At 51.1% G+C, this 16,712-nt stretch overlaps 1 protein-coding gene across 2 annotated transcripts in view; it reads right to left on the minus strand.

Moving 5' to 3' along the window:
• Positions 1-888: 888 nt before the first annotated feature.
• ATP2A3 (ATPase sarcoplasmic/endoplasmic reticulum Ca2+ transporting 3) overlaps positions 889-16,712 on the minus strand; it is a 36,089-nt gene continuing 20,265 nt past the window's right edge. Inside the window, exons 9-22 of one of the 2 annotated variants that reach the window (XM_048966767.1) lie at positions 15,603-15,691; positions 14,067-14,169; positions 13,625-13,756; positions 12,878-13,003; positions 11,667-11,885; positions 10,644-10,979; positions 10,353-10,573; positions 9,706-9,908; positions 9,540-9,625; positions 9,305-9,438; positions 8,960-9,077; positions 8,019-8,136; positions 6,478-6,550; positions 889-4,344 (exon numbers count right to left, since the gene is read on the minus strand). In XM_048966767.1, coding sequence (XP_048822724.1) covers positions 4,269-4,344; positions 6,478-6,550; positions 8,019-8,136; positions 8,960-9,077; positions 9,305-9,438; positions 9,540-9,625; positions 9,706-9,908; positions 10,353-10,573; positions 10,644-10,979; positions 11,667-11,885; positions 12,878-13,003; positions 13,625-13,756; positions 14,067-14,169; positions 15,603-15,691 — 2,034 coding nt within the window. In that variant the 3' untranslated portion in view covers positions 889-4,268. The remainder of the gene's footprint in view (positions 4,345-6,477; positions 6,551-8,018; positions 8,137-8,959; positions 9,078-9,304; positions 9,439-9,539; positions 9,626-9,705; positions 9,909-10,352; positions 10,574-10,643; positions 10,980-11,666; positions 11,886-12,877; positions 13,004-13,624; positions 13,757-14,066; positions 14,170-15,602; positions 15,692-16,712) is intronic. The other variant, XM_048966768.1, reaches the window with a different exon arrangement.

Here is a 16,712-nt window from a genome sequence, read left to right on the forward strand (position 1 = left end):
CACTGGTGAAAGGCACAGTGGTAAAAAAAGGGGTTGGGGGAATTTTGTGCTCACTGTGATCCCAGGAGCAGCTGTGTTGGGTTGGTTTGATGTCCAGCTGGCATGGAGGTGGCCCTATGGCAGGCTGCATTCAGTGCGTTCAGCAGGATGATGCCAACCACTCTCCTCTTCCAAAACCCTTCATGGCTGCTCCATGGCTCTCTCTTAGCCCTTCCTTAGGACACCACCAGCTTTGCAGCTCCTTTCTCCACCTTGTTGCATCGGGAAGGGACACATGGGGCCCTATCACAGCAGAAACACATGGAGGGACTCACTATGAACTCTGATTTGGTCCAAAGCACAATGGGGCAGGATTTTCCATGCAAAACATGACCATGAGAAGAGCTTTGGGTGATCTGGGGCCATGAGTTTCCATCTCCAGCTGTTCTGTTCCACTCCCTAGCCGAGGCCAAATGCTTTCATTATTCCTTCTGTATTAATTATTTCTTTCAGAGATCATTGCAAGGCTTATCCAAACCTACTCAGCCGGGGGGAGTTAAGGTGAGGACTATTCTGGATGCAGTCAAAATTAGCACTGTTATTTGTGTTGCAAATTAGCTGGTACTTAAAAAATTCCCAAGTTGGATCGTGACACTTCTTTCACTTCGCCTTTTGTCGTCTGATGCCAGAGACAAGCTCAGCTCCATTTCTAGTTTGGCTGCCCTGAGAACCCACAAGAAATCCCAATCTGGTGAGCACAGCTCCTTTTAGGGCTGAAGAATGCCCTCAGACACTACGTGCAGCTCCACGAGCTCCCAGCTGCACCCCAAACCTGCACAGGCGGGCAAGGGCAGGGGAGAATGGCAAAAAAAAAAAAGCACAAAAAACACAGAAAATCCAGAGTTTTCCAGTAAAATTGCTTTTATTTCTGTAATTTCCTAAGTATAAAACAAATCAGCCCAATATTGTGTGAACAGAGTGGTCGGCGTGCATGTGACGGCGACAAGCCTGGTGGCTGCACCGCGGGCACTGGGACGCGACATCAGAAGCGATAATTGAGTGGAAAAATATCTCTCATATAATAAAATAGGAAACCTCATTTCTTTCAGTTCTACCCCTCGAGTAACACCCTCCCCCCGCCCCAGATATAGTGATTTATCTCTTGCTATGAAGCACAAATTCAGATTCTGGATTTGGTGTGGGCATCCCGAATCAATCCACAAGCACATCCCCAGGCTGAAGGCATGCTATGGCCTCAGTGCTCATCCTCCATTGGGTCTCATGTGCCCAACCTGAGCCCCTGTCACTGCCACTCCATGCAGATTTAGGCTCACTTCATGCCCCACACCTACCCAAAGCTGAATGGCACCGAGAGGGCAGGACCAGGGCTGGGTGCACCTTTGGCATCTGGGCTAAGAGACAGAGTCATGCTGGGTGTGGACCAAAACCACAGTAAATCCCACTGCGATGCTCTTGGTTCTGGGACCTCTCATTTGCACAAACAGCAGCACACAATAAAACCCTGTTCTGCCATTCATCCTCATCCAAGCACAAAGGAAAAAGCATCTGGTCTGTGGATATTCTCCTACTTCACTAAAATATCTATAAAGCCTCTGGAACGGAGTGAAACCCAACCAGAGGGGGTGAGAAATTAAATGACAAGGGGAAAAAGAGAGATGTGGTTCAACCAGTGAGAAGGGGAAATGGGATGCCTGCTCCGAGTTTCCTGCACTCATCACCTACTTCTGAGATGGGTCTGGAAGTTCACAAGGAGAAGGTAAATGCAGTTGGCTGCTGCCAGAAGAACAAACCTTTGGATGGGGCTCTGTTCTGAATTCTTGCCCACAATGGCTCATATTTGGTAACTCACAGTGCAGCCAAATGGCAACACAATGGCACAGCACTGCCCATGGTGGCATGGTGTAGGTCAATGGGAAAGAAACCTGGCATCACATTAACAATAAAATGACCCAAACGCCATCTCTTCCAACAGCCTTCTGCTGGTGGGCACAGAGGATGTCTGCTACCACCACCCCAAGCTCTCTGGCATCATAGGAGACCAAGCATAAATCACAGAATCATAGAATTATATAGAATCATTTAAATGGGAAGGGATCTTTAAAGGCCATCTGGTCCAGCAGGAATTTAATAAAGAATTAAAGTGCCATGATTTCATCTCTCTGAGATTTTTTTTCTTTTAATTCTCCATACATATTAGAGATTCCCACCCATCACTCCGTGCTCATTACTGGGACCTTTGCACACACAAACATCTCGGGTCAAATGAACAATCCCACAGCAGCCATTAGGCTCAGGGTGAGCAGATGGACTGAGCAGGTCCTCTTTGGTGGGACAGACAGTTGGACTGACACGTCCCAGGAAGAGGCACAGGGAAGCTGAAAACCTCACCAGATCCTACTGATGGGCTGGGATGCTCTGAATCAGCTCTGATCTCTCCCAAATTATCTTCCAGCCCCAGAGAAACAGAAGAACATCTCCTCAGAAGTCCCTGAGCTGGTGCTGGATAAAATGCTGTGCTGACATTGGGTGCTGGATGAAATTCCTGCTGGGTATCACCCTGCACAGAGAACTGGGGATGATCTGTACCAAACCACGGAGAAATCCACCCTTTTTGTGAAGGGCAAACCCACACCTGCAGCCCTATGGAAGCCCTGTGGAAGGTGGAAGCAGTACCTGGGGCATGTCCTGTTCCTCTGCACCAGGCTGAGTCTCATCTGTGGGGAAAATTGCCCTTTAAGAGGAATTGGTTGTCCCCATGGAACACCAATGAACTCAGACATAATGTTTGAAAAATAAAACTTCTTCAAGACAAAGTATAATAATAATTTTTAAAAAATCAGCAACAACCTTCTTCTAACCACAGAGTAACTATAAAGATCTTCCTAAAGAGCTCCATATTAAAATTCCTTGAATACATTATATATTAAATACAGTAACAACATCTCATGCAAGGTTTTCTGTACAATTAGACCAGCTCAGTAGTATAACAATTCTGTACATTCCCATTGGTCTGGGGGCTCTGCTCATCTTTGTCAATGCTGGTGATGGAGAAAAGAAAGAAGGATGGCTTCTGCTCATAGTGCCCAGGGCAAGGTGTGATCCTGCCCATGGGAGAGAGGAACAAGAAAAGCACTGGAAGCTTTTAAGAGGCAAAAAAAGTGAAAGAGCAAGATGCTATCACAAAGCCTGGCTCTAGTGCTGTTGGGTCCTCCAGGCTGGGACTTAGGAGAAAGCAAAGGTAGAGGGTAGCTAAGCATCACAAGGATGGATCACGGGGAGAAGGAAGGAAAACGGGAGGGAGCATGTGGGGAGCTGGGATGGATGACCCCCCCTGCAGCTCCATGGACTGAATCCCAAAACTGCCCTGATCCCCCACCTCCCACTGCAGCCTGCACCATCCTCCTGGAGGAAACAACCAAGCTGGTGTCCCACCAAGGGGCGCTGCTGGGGGACCTTCTGTACAAGCATACATTCATTCCCTGATGGTGGGTGTCAGGGATGTGCTGTGCAAGACAGTGGGGCTCCCCACAGCAGAAGACACGAACACACAGTTCCCCTAAGGGCTTACACTCTATGCACAGCTCCTGGCAGGGAAATAATTGAAAATAACTGAGCAAAGGAAGCATGACCAGGAGCAAGTGGGGACACGAGGATGCCTTGTTCGTCCCCACGCTTGGCTTCAAATACCTCCAGAGGAGATGGCTGCACCTTGAGCAGTGCAGGGAGGAGCTCACAAGACATCAGATAGAGGGGAACGGACAAAACCACGCCACGATTTGGTGTGGAATGAACCTGAGAAGGCGAAGGGCCAGAGGACAGCAGCACAGGGAGACCTCCAGCTTCTGCTGCACACACACACACAACCATGGCACCAGCGGTCCTCCAGGACACCTCACCCTGATGCTGTCCCCAGCACCACCGCACCCCACAGACCCCATCTTATGCCTCAAACCCCAACCCCCCCATGGCTCCCTGCCCTGACTCAGCTCACTGTGCTGGGACAAAGCTTTGTGAGAGGGCCTCCAATGCTGCAGGAACAAATCCCCAAGGAGCCACGTTCCGACCACACTGTGGCCCTGTAGCTCCATCCCCAAAGCCCTCCGCCAGCTGGCCAGCGATTGCACTGTTATGTACAGGAAAAGGAAAGCGACGAAACAAAACAAAACAAAATCAGGGTTTTTTCTTTTCGACGATTCACCCGCATTTGTCTGGTAGTGGGACACATGCATGTCCTGCTGGCTGCTCACGGTGGGCACGCATGCAAACCCTCAGTCCGAGTTACACGTTTGGGGTCCTTTAGCCTGGAGCGTCTCCTTCGTGTCATTCATTTCTTGTCCTCTTCTCCTGAAAGAAAAGAAAACAAGAAGAAAAAGCATTGGCAGGGGTTTGGGAGCTGCTCATGCTGTGTCTTGATATCCACATGCACTTCCAGCACAAGGACCAAGTGACCCATGGCACTTCTACAGCGCTCCTCAAACTAGAAGAGGGAGATGTAGGTTAGATGCTATGGGCAAATTCTTTACTCAGAGGTTGGTGAGGCCCTGGCACTGCTGCCCAGAGATGTGTGGGTACCTCATCCTGAAGGTGCTCAAGGCCATGGATGGGGCCCTGGGCAGCCTGAGCTGGTGTGGGCAGCCAGCCTATGGCAGGGGGTTGGAAGAGGATGATCTTTGAGGTCTCTTCCAACTCTACCATTCTATAATTCTCAGCCTGGGCTCTACAGGTGCCAGCAAGCACAGCAATGTGAGGCTCAGTCCATTTTCCTGCTTGGGAAACAGAGGCATGGCAGCAGGCTGGCTCCAGTCATTGAACGCATTGCAAAAACCATGGGAGAAAACTGATTTTGGAATGGTCACAGCCCAGCTGCAAACACATGTCCTGCCTCAGCCTGAGGACAGTGCCCTCTTCCATGGAAAGGACCAAACAACAGAACAGAAAGGAGGAAAAAAAACAGCAAACAATCCAACTTTTTCCCATCTTCTGCCAAAATTTCCTTCTAGCAATGCTTGCAAGACCCTTTATATACCAAGATGAAATGAGCTGTTACTGCAGCAGTATCCCTCAGCCACCTGATGCTAAACCTCACTGCTATCCACCTGGCACTGCATGGGCACTCCATGCAGTGAGTGGCTCTGTATCAGGCACAGCCTTCCCCAGCTGCTCTGCACTGAAGCTGTGCAAGAGGTGGGTGCAGGGATAGGGACAGGATGGGGACCCAGTTGTACACCGACAGCAAGCATCTAACTGCAGCCCATAAATCCCAGCTGAAGCTCTTGAAAATGCAAAACCCCAGCACACGCCATAGGTTCAGTAGGACCTGGACTCACAGTGCCCTTAAACTCCTGTAATTCTGTATCCAAACACACAGCTCAGCTTGGGGTCTGCCTCCTTGTGTTTGGCTTTAGTTGTAATGCACTCCCACAAAGGGTGACGATGCAGCAGACACAGCCCAGCACTGATCCCAGTGAGCTGCTGCAGTACAGGGCTTCTGGCAGTCACACATCCCCTGCTGAGAGCCCCAGAGAAAGGCACATCCTCCCTCCCCCTCATCCACAGAGGTGGGTATGTGATGGGGATGTTGTTTATTTACAGTGAGCGAGCACAAGGATTTTGGTCCCTGCAGATGAGGGAGGGCTCTGACTCAGGCTGGGATGGGGAATGGCGAAGCCCTAATGTCCTGGTGAAGATGCTGCTCAATGCCTTGGACAAGCTGAGGACCCTGCAGTAGCAACACTGACCCTTGAGATGGGTTTGCTTTGGGGTTTGGACCCGTGTCTGGGTTTTGTGCCTTTTGAAATCCACAGATCTTCTGCAAGATCTGAGCACAATTGCCTGGAAATTGACCTTCTGCACATCCAGGGGTTTGCAAAATGCAGCATACTAAAATGCAGAGGACAGCAATTAATATTAGTAGAAGAGATCCTTGAGGGAGGTCAGCCCCTGCAGTGACCCAGTGTGCACATGGGGAAGGGCCAGGACTGTAGAACACCTCCAATCCCCTGGCCTGGACATGTGCAGGTCATTTCATGCCAAGCCAGCTCCCACTCATGCTTTTAACCAGAACGGAGACAGCAGAAAACTCAGTGTACGCCTGACAGAGCGGTGGGGTGGGGAGAGGAACGCAGAATACTGAGATCAGGGTGAAAATCCCCAGTCTCAGCTTTCTGCAGCCTCAGGGATGAGGAAAACTCAGCGTAATGGAAACACCATTTATCTCAGTCTGATCAACAGAGAAACATTTCCATGCAAAACCTGAATCAGCAAAACTCACAGCTAAACATTGGCAGCCGTCAACCCAGTGCCCTTGGCCATCCCTTAGATTTTGGCCTCTCTGCTGCAGGTCCCATGCTCCAGACCAACCCCAAGCCCTGCCTAGCCAAATTTGCTGGGATGCAGTGTGGGTAGGTCCCCACAGCACTCAACAAGGCTTCAGAAGAAGCACAGCCACGTGGGGATGAGACACGTGGGGACGCCCACCCTTTCTCTGGAGTCCTGCAGGTTTTCAATTGGTGCTCCCCGCTCCACGTGTTTCTTACTGTCCTGAGAATTCCTGGCAAAAAAAAAATAAAAAATCACAACACCACATTTATAAGTGGCTTTTTGTTGTTATTGTTGCTGTTTGCCAAACTCCAGAGGAATTACGATGATGCAGGATTTTAATGATTTCTTTTAAATGTGATGATTGAAGCGTGATTTTGCTGTGATTGAGTAGCTGCATCAGAATCCCTTACTGGATAAAACACAGAGTGAATGGTGGGCATGCACAGCACCGTGACTGGGGGGCTCAGGGGATCCAGCACTTGAGGGACATGGCACTGGGGACCAAAAGCAGGGAAAGCTCCAAGCTCATGTTAGACTGAAAGAGGATCATCCTTTTCCAGAAACCGCCTCCAGAAACCTCAGTTGGAGCTGGGTTGTTATAGCAAAACACAAAGTGTGGGAGACAGAAACACTCATCCCCAGAGCACAGATGGTGAAGCAAAGACCAAGGCCATGCATGGGAGCCAAGAACCCAACCAGCTCTCCTACATCCCAGCCCAGTGGCTGTGCCTGAAGATTGCTGCTACGTGATGAGATGTGCTGGGGTGATGCAAGGCATCCAGCAGTCCAACAAGAGATGCAACAATTAAATAGCATTACACCAGGAGCAACTTCCAACTGGTCTGCAAAAACATGAGCACCTCCACCTCTTGGTGGTCAGGGAAGCTGGTGGAAGCACCCTGGGACCCAACGATGGTGGTGGTTGCAAGTTGCAGATATTTCTGCCTGCAATAATTTCCAATCCAAGATTTCCAGGTTTTTTGCATTCACACTGCACTGGGAGAAACCAAACTGGGCCACCATGACGCCCCAAACCTCCCCCTGGCCAGACCTCCCTTTAGCTCTGAAATGCATGAACTGGCCCTGAAGGTTTAACTCAGTACTGAGATATCACCCACAGCAGTGTCTTTTTCAAGAAATGAAAGAAAACGATGATATCACCCACTCAGAGGGCTGTCTAAACACACGTCATGATTTACAGCGCGTGGGAAACACAGACCTGCTGTAAACAGGCTCCCTGAGTAGAGTTCAGCCAATGGCAACTCCAGTAAAACCAGTTTGTAAGGCACAGCTCCTACTAGGTCTTAAAACAGAGGTGCAAACATGAGACAGGGAGAGTCACAGAGGGGTGCAAAAATCAAAGGGACTTCTGCTGGAAAGCAATCTTTGATTCCTTTTGCTTTAAAGGAAGGAATCCAGTTCCCAGAGGTTGGAGAGGAGCTGGATAAACACATGTGGCAGATTTATCTGTTGTTCCTGCCTGCAGTGAGCATCTCCAGCAGACTGAGTATCAACAACTCTGCCTGGCGTGGCAGCTGGGGAGGAAGGGGTAGGAGAAAATGTCCCTTTTTCATAGCTGAGAAAGCAGAGGTGGATGGACGTGCAGTGCAGACACCATGTGAACGGCCCCAAGCCATCACCAACCCGAGCACAGCACCACGGGGCCCACAGCCCAGCACTGTGCTGCCCATTCTCACCCTCCAGGTGGTTACGGGAAAGGTACTTGAGTCCCTCATCGAGTAGGATGACGGGCAGGGAGATCTTCAGGACAACCACCCACTGCGGCCAGCTCAGCGGGGTCACTTGGAAGATGAGCTGCAAGGCAGAAAAGGGTTTGATATGTTAATTGGGAAGGAGATGGGATTTCTTTTTATTGCAGAGATTGCAGAGGTTAGCTTCTGTTGCAGGATACAGATTGAGAAAACACTGTCCAAAGTACAAGGAGGGGAGATCCAAACAGCTCAAAGGGCAGGATTTCTTCCAGGATTATCATCATTCCAAGAAGAATCAAAAGCGATGCACCTCACTTCTCCCTCAGTAGAAAAAGTGAAGCACAAGCTAGAATCATAGAATCATTAAGGCTGGAAAAGGCCTCTGATCTCATCTAGTCCAACTGTTCACCCACCACCACTACTGCCCACTGACCACATCCCTCAGTGCCACATCTCTGTGGTTCTTGAACATCTTTGGGGGTAGTGACACCACCACTCCCTGTGCCAGTGCCCAACCGTTCTTCCAGAGAAGCTTTTCCTAATACCCAACTTGAGCCCTAGCACTGTATGCACACACTCAGTGGCATAATGAGGGACAGTGTCACCTCCTAGGCACAGCAAGCCACTTTATGTCACACTGCCTTAGGTATCAACTGAGACGTCCCCAGTCTTGTACCACAAAGGGAGGTAATGTCACCAAAAGATCTGCATCACTTCCTGGAGGCAGCCACAAAGCTTTGTGCTGTCTATGAGGACAGTGTCTGACTTAGGTAAATGCTTGCTGCAGCAGGGTGACTCCTGATCCCACAGTAGTTTGAGCCCCAGGACTTGGGGACATTTGTCCCAGAACCTCCAAACACAAATGGTACCCCAGAGTCACATGAGAAGCCCCCAAGCTGCAGGCAGAGGTGGTACAGGGTACTCACAGGCATGGGCTTGACATAGAGGATGAAGAAATGCAGAGCCATGGACATGACGATGGCCCCCAGCAGCCAGATGTTGAGCCATGGGGGCATTCGCAGCAGTGATTGGTTCTCAGAGACACTGGGAAAGCAAGGGGACATTGTGAATGCCAAAAGCCTCCTGGCCCCCACATGTGCCCAAGCTCCTTCACTTCCAGACCGTTCATCTTCAAGCTTTGCCATGATGTGGATCTGGGCACCCAACTGGAGTGGGTCTGCTGGGTAAAGCAAAGCCCTCAGCCCACTAAGAGTTGCCTAAAGAGACCCTACAAGACATGGGTCATGTGGAGCAATCCTGCAGCCACCCACCTGTTCAGGGCATTGCACATTTCAATTGTCACCAGCACAGACAGAGCCATCGTGGTCGGGTATCGAGACTCGAAGATTTCACAGTCAACTCCTTCAAATACGGGGTTGTCTTCGGTGCATCGCATGAAGTTCCTCTGCCAGCACAGGAACCCACCAGTAAATATGTCTTTCCCATCAGGAACATGTGAGCATCACAAACACAAACAAAAAGGGGGAGGGGAAGACCTCAACTCACCAACTGATGGAAGGAGACCTGCGGTCCCTCAGTGTCGTACAAGAACCACCAGGTTGCTGCGCCCACCGTGGCCAGCCCCACGTACACTGTGACCAAGAAAGACTCCTTAGCTGGAGCCCGGCCATGGTCCCCCTGCCCAGCTTTGTACCAGACCACAGGGGCTCACCTCCAATGGCCAGGTAACGGAAGAAGAGCCATCCACTGATAAGAGGCTCCTTGGGGTTGCGCGGCAGCTTGTCCATGATGTCCAGATCAGGGGGGTTGAATCCCAGCGCGGTGGCTGGCAGCCCATCCGTCACCAGGTTCACCCACAGCAGCTGCACTGGGATGAGGGCTTCGGGCAGGCCCAGAATGGCTGTCAGGAAGATGCTGCAGGGGGAAAAGCCAGAGGTGTTGAGTTAGAAAGTGTCTGTGTTGTGAAAGGGAAAAGTGAGCAGGAACACTGGATTCTAGTGCGCCAAACTCAGTTTAGGGAAATGACTTTTTACATGGTCTAAGAGGGGAATGGCTTTAAATTAAAAGAGAACAGGTTTAGATCAGACATTAGGAGGAAATTATTTACTCAGAGGGTACTGAGACCCTGGCACAGCTGCCCGGAAAAGTGTGGGTGCCCCATCCCTGGAGATGCCCATGGCCAGGTTGGATGGGCAGCCTGATCTGGTGGGGGACAACCAGCCCACAACAGTGGGTTAGAACTGGATCATCTTTTAAGATCCCTTCCAACCCAACCATTCTACGATTCTGTGACACGAGCTGGTGACAAATATCAGTACCAAGATACCCCACAACTGCTGCCCACAACAGGGTTCTCACCACACAACCTCCCCGACGTTGGAGGAGATGAGATAGCGGATGAACTGCTTCATGTTGTTGTAGATGGCCCTGCCCTCCTCCACGGCCGACACGATGGTGGAGAAGTTGTCATCAGAGAGCACCATCTCAGCAGCTGACTTGGCAACAGCCGTGCCGGACCCCATGGCGATGCCGATTTCAGCTTTCTTCAGGGCTGGGGCATCGTTGACGCCGTCGCCCGTCTGCACGAAGTCATGATTAAAGCGTTGTGAGGGCAGGGTCCGGGCAGGGAGGAGGAGGCCGGGGACTCACCATGGCGGTGATCTCATTGAAGGACTGCAGGTACTCAACGATGCGGGACTTGTGCGCCGGCTCAACGCGGGCGAAGCAGCGAGCCTCGCGACACGCCTGCCGCTGTGCCTCTGGGGACAGCTCATCGAACTCCCGGCCCGTGTAGGCCTTGCCAGCCACATCCTCGCTCTCCGTGAAGATGCCGATGCGGCGGCAGATGGCCACCGCCGTGCCTTTGTTGTCGCCCGTGATCATGATGACGCGGATGCCGGCCTTGCGGCACATCTCAATGGAGGAAGTGACCTCCTTGCGGGGAGGGTCCAGCATCCCCACGCAGCCCACAAAGGTCAGATTGGTCTGAGGGGACAGCATAGACCACGTTGACCCCAAGAATGCAATCACATCCTCCCTATCGTGAGACCACTGTGGGCATAGCGATTCCAGGGCACTTGGGGAGAAAACTTTTATGATTTTTCCCATTAGTGGTTCAGGGGAGCCATCGATGGCTCCCACAGACATTTCTCATCAGTGGCTCCCCACAACCTCAGTACAAAGGGATGTTCCCATCTCCTCCAATGCTCCTCACACATCTCCACTTCACTCACATCCACCACATCCCTCCTGGAGGTCCCGGTCTTGGCAATCACCCCATGAGGATGTACACCAATGGGATTGGGCCCTTGTCTTTAGGGAAGGACACCAGAAGGACAGAGCCGTTGGTTTTGAGGATGGTCACCAGTGGGACAGAGCCCTTGGCTTTGGGGATGGACACCAGTGGGACAGAGCCCTTGGCTTTGGGGATGAACACCAGTGGGACAGAGCCCTTGGTTTTGGGGATGGACACCAGTGGGACAGAGCCCTTGGCTTTGGGGATGGACACCAGTGGGACAGAGCCCTTGGCTTTGGGGTCAGCCTCATTGCATGCAGCTCTGCTATGGGAATTGGAGAGAATGAACAGAGCTATTGCACCACCCAGAGAAATCAAGGGAGAAATACCACTGGGGCAGCTGGAAACTTGAGAAATAAAGAGAAAAGCTGTAGTACCTCATAATGGGCAAAGGTGGTGGAGTCGTGCAACTGCATGGTCTCCCTGTGGACGGGTGCATCATGGGTGGCCAATGCCAGGCAGCGTAGCGTGTCGATGCCCATGCCCCAGTCCCGGATCCGGCTCAGGATCTTCTCCCTCACAGGTGTGGTCAGCGGAACCTTGGCTGTGCCCACACGGACATGGGTGCAGCGCTCGATCACACTCTCTGGGGCACCCTGGAAAGTAGCGGGAGGTGAGGAGCTGCTTTCTGGGGGTCATTCCTGGTCTGCTGCCCTCATCACCTCAGCACAAAGATCTTTGGTGCACAAGAGACAAATCCGGCTGCATGCAGAGCAACATCCTCTGTGCGTGAGCTTGGGAGCAATGAGTGAGGGATGTATGCTATGGGAATATGAACCTGGAGACTGAGCATCTCCTGCTAGCACTGAGCCAGAGGAAGTGACAGCACAAAGTCTGGGAGGAGGAGAAGGGAATCTTCCCAAAATGTGAGCACGAGCACATTCTGGCAGCACAGCGCACTAGGTGGCAGCCTTGACACGAGAGACTGTGGCTGGGAAGGATGAAGCGGTCTCAGGTAGGTGGGCATGGAATCTGCTCCACGGGGATCTGCCTCATTCCTGCCTGCCTGAGGGGCTCCCACCCCACTGCCCCCAAAGGGAAAGGGGGGTCCTACCAAAAAAAAAATGTGCTGCTACCTGTAGGATGTTCACAATGCCTTTGTGATTTAGGAACACATGGCCTTGAGCATCGTAGCTTCTCACCCCGTCCCTTTATGACCCTGATCTTCCCCTTTAATTTGACATTTGCGATCCCTCTATTGCTTCTCTGAAAATTGCTTGCAAGGATGGCAGCTCTGGGTGGCCTCTACTCGACCTGGAGGACAGAGTTCACCCAGAAGCTCTGTGGGTGGCAACACGGGGACAAAATTCCTGTCAGAGTCAGTGGAGGAATTCCTGCAGCATCTCCTTCACTTCTTTCTCTTGGGAAGAAAATACCCTATAAATACTATTTTATTTCTGTTTACAGTGGAAAGCCAAACCATTTAGGCATTGCTATTGGCCGTGGTGTCCAGGCATAATATGTAGAGCCTGAATTTGGGGCACAGGAAGATCCTGTGTTCCCAACACCAGGATGCTCAGCACAATCCAAGGCAGGAGACAAACCCAAAAGCATCACCGCACCATTAAGCACCAAGTCCTCACCATACCTTGACAAACATCTTGCTGCCAGCAGAGTTGTGACCAGGGCCAGTGGGCGTGCAGTACACTGACATGGACTTGCGATCGCGGGAGAACTCAAGGGTGCACTCCTTCCTCATCAGATGTTTGATCACCTGTGAGACAGCACTGCTGTTAATAATTGCAGGAGCAAAATGCACAAAAAGACAGCAGCTGGTCCTTGTCACCCTCTTGTGTCCCCATATCAGCATCACAGCAGCTGAGCAAGCTCCTGGGAGGATGCGTCTTGTCCCAGAAAAGCCATCTGCAGGGCAGCCAAGGCCAATTAGAATTATTTTCCATTGAGGGGAGCAGGGACGCTGTCCACCTTGTTCACTGCATGCCCAAAGTATTTTGCAATTATTATTTTTTGTTGCTAGGACGGTGTCGAATATGAAAAATCTAATGGCACGACACCAAATCCAGATGGGAGACGAAGTGCATTTTAACCAGGAGAGGGAGACACGGCAGAGCCAGAGCAGCAGAGCAGTCAGTGCTGGAGATTCATACACCAGAAACAAAGGTGTTTCCATGAGATAGCCTGGGTCAAGCAGGAACTGCAGAGCTGGGAGGAGGGTTTGATGCACACTGCAAGAGGATGGTTCAGGGCTCCTGTGGTCAGCACAGACCTGAAGATATTCTAAGGTTCAGCCCCTTATGAACTAAGAAATTGCATCCTTGTGCCACACCAGCACCTTTATCACCACCCCCAAGCCCTTTTCATCCCTTTCACTCACTGAATTGCAGGCGTTGGCTCGCTCCACCTTAGAGAGCTTGCTGGTGTCCGTGTCGAAGACGTTCATCTTTTCCACCAAGCACGTCAGGGCAGTTTCAGTGGCTTCCCCTACCTTCTCGTAGACTTTTTTTGACTGGAAAGCAGGAAATAACAGAGCTCAAGCGTTGGAGCACATCCCCTCAATGCATCTCTAACCCAGGATGTCCCACATGGTGGGACTGGATGAAGCCATGGGTTAAACCCAATGGACCACATATCACACGCAGCACAACATCCCTACTAGAGATAGGCTGCATTCAAGGTACAGAAAGGTACAGAAAAGTACAGAAACCCTTTTCCCAGAGGGGATAAGACAGGCAAATATCCACTGATTTTGCCCCCAGGAAGGCCCAAAGGGAAAGGAAAAGCCCATTGGGAGCCTGCAGCAACCTGTCCCCACACACCTCATTGTAGTCCAGTGAGGAGTCGTTGCAGAGAGCACAGATAGTAGCCAGCTCCACCAGCCCATCGTACTGCCCACACTGCACCGGCTGCTCGTCCTTCAGGCTGTGGGAGGGAAACAACTGTTTGGAGTCTGGCCCTTCACACGGCTACAAGAGAAATAGAGCTTAGCTTTTCCCCATGTAGCCCTTGGGAAATTTGCTGCAAAGAGGGGGAAAGAGCCTGGTTCAGGCTCATGGAGCAGTGATAAAAGCTTGGGGTCATTTTGTGCTTTAAGAAATGGGGCAGGGCTGCGTGCAGATGAAATAACACATGGCACAAATGAGCTCTTGAAGGGCTCCAGAATAAAAATGGCAGCAGAGAAACCACGATAACTGGAAATGGTGTTCTATAGGCCTTCTGCTCCCCTTGGGTCATCAAAGCAGGGGCTGTGAACAGCTGGATATAGAATCAATAAGGTTGGAAACGGTCAGTAAGATCACCCAGTCTAACCATCAACCCATCCCCGCTGTAATACTAAATCATGAGCCTCAGTGCCACTCCACCCTTTTATCGAACACTTCCAATGGTGGTTATGAAGGTGATGAAAGAAAAGGGGCAGAGAACTTTTGCCCCACAAAAGGGGCAAAGGCACCCCAGGGTCTCCACGTGCTCAATGTCCAGAGGAGCTGCAGGACCAGGTTCCTCTCCCCAGCCACCCACTGCCCCATGCTGGAAATGGCCAGGCATATTTTGGGATGAAACAAAACTGATCCAGACCCCAGGAGAGGTAACTGCAGGTTAGAGCTGTGCAAACTCAGCCACTCACCCGCTTGCTGGAAAAATAATTTGTCAGGCATTTATTAGGATCAGTTTATTCCACTGCAGCTTCCCAATGGAAAGAACATTTTGGAGCCCTTGTTACAGCTCAGGAGCGGAAAGCAGGGAGCGGCCAAGAAAATCTGAAAAATCTGTTTGCACAGGGATGAAAGCACTTCAGGCTGCGTTTTGGTGTTTGAGAAGGCAGAAATACTGGGGATGGCTTTTGCAGTGTGTGATGCCCTGAACAGAGCTGGGAAGGGACCGTGCTGGGAAAGGCATAGGTAGAAACACTGCTGGCTGGGTGCTGCAAATGAACCTGAGAAAGGGAGACTGCAGCCTCAGGAGGGAGCAGACAAGCACAGCCCATCAGTCCTTACTGAGCTGAAAAGCACCCACTAATGCCAGCTTATGACCTATCTCACATTTTAATGGAGACTCTTAGTGAAAGATCAAATTGGCTTTATAAATATTCATGAAATTAACTCTGAAGCTGCCATGAAGTGCAGTCACTGCATGGATGAGCCAAGGGGACCGTGGCAAGGACAAGTCAGGGAACATCTCCCTGCAGTGACACACGATGGGGAGAGAAAAGAAGCATTTGCTCCCTTCCATGTGCAATACTCAATGCAGCCACAAACTGATACCCAAAGTCCCAATTTCTCCACAGCTACAGGGGTGAAACTGGGTCTCCCTGTGCAGCCACCAGCTGCACCCTGCAGCACAGGGACCGTACTCACATCTGTCCCTCGGGGGCGTAGGTGGAGCCGGTGATGCTGAACTCATGCAGGCTGCACTGGGTACCCTCCACCTTCTCCATGATGAACATCTGCAAGGGGACAGATGGACACGGAGAGTTAGGCAGCGATTTTCTGGCATGCACCACTCCCAGCTTCCACATGTGCCTCCTCCAGCTCCTTTTGTTCCATTGCAGAGGAGCGGTGCCTGGGCAGTTTCTAAGCAGCTGCTGGTATTGTCCTTGGAGCAGGGCTGGGGTTCTGCTGCCCAGCAGGAGGGACAGGATCCGACCAGCCACAGGACCCCATGCCCCCCTTCCCAGACGGCTCCCAGCCACCAGCTTGCACTGCGCGTTCCCCAGGTTACAGCTTGGTTAATTAAGCCCCAGAGAGTTGTAAAAGTCCCACATGCTCTAATTTGGAGCAATTTTTGCCTTTCAAACACCTTCCAGGCCCATTCTTGCCATTACAGTGAGAGCAACGAGACCAAAAGGAATTAACATGCAATAAAAATCCTCCTCTTTCCACCTCCCCTCGGCTTCTCTTGGCACAGTCCCCTAGCCCATCAGCATCACCATCAGCTCCTGACCTGGCCAGGACAAGGGCACAGCAATGCTCCTGCCTGCCTAATTGTTATTTATGATCCATGCTGGAGCCAAAAAGCAATATAATTAACAAATAACATTGGTTGGATGGAATGCATGTTCCCAGCCAAGAGGCAGCAATGCTTTCCTCACTCCACAGTCCTGCTTGGTGGTTTGGAAATGTGATGCAGAGACAATTACCCTTCATTTCCCGAAGACTTAATTAATTAAAACTTTCCCACGACCCATCATTAAGGCACAGCTGCATTTAGGATGTTGGTTGCTGTCACATTTGCCCCACGACTGAGCATCAGCCCATTCTCCTGGGGACAGCATCTGCATTATTTCACCCATCTCTGTTCCCTGAGCATCCCTGAGGGAATTTGAAGAAAAGTGCATGGCAAAAAGTGGCAGAAGAGACATGGATCCTCCAGTCACTCGCTAACACACAACAGAGCTCGATAAAGAGCCCAAAGATCACATCTCCTTGGGACAACTGAATCAGACACTTGAAACAGAGGAAAACGTG

This window comes from Lagopus muta, chromosome 20 (genome assembly GCF_023343835.1).
Source record: "Lagopus muta isolate bLagMut1 chromosome 20, bLagMut1 primary, whole genome shotgun sequence".
In the NCBI taxonomy this organism is placed as follows: domain Eukaryota; kingdom Metazoa; phylum Chordata; class Aves; order Galliformes; family Phasianidae; genus Lagopus; species Lagopus muta.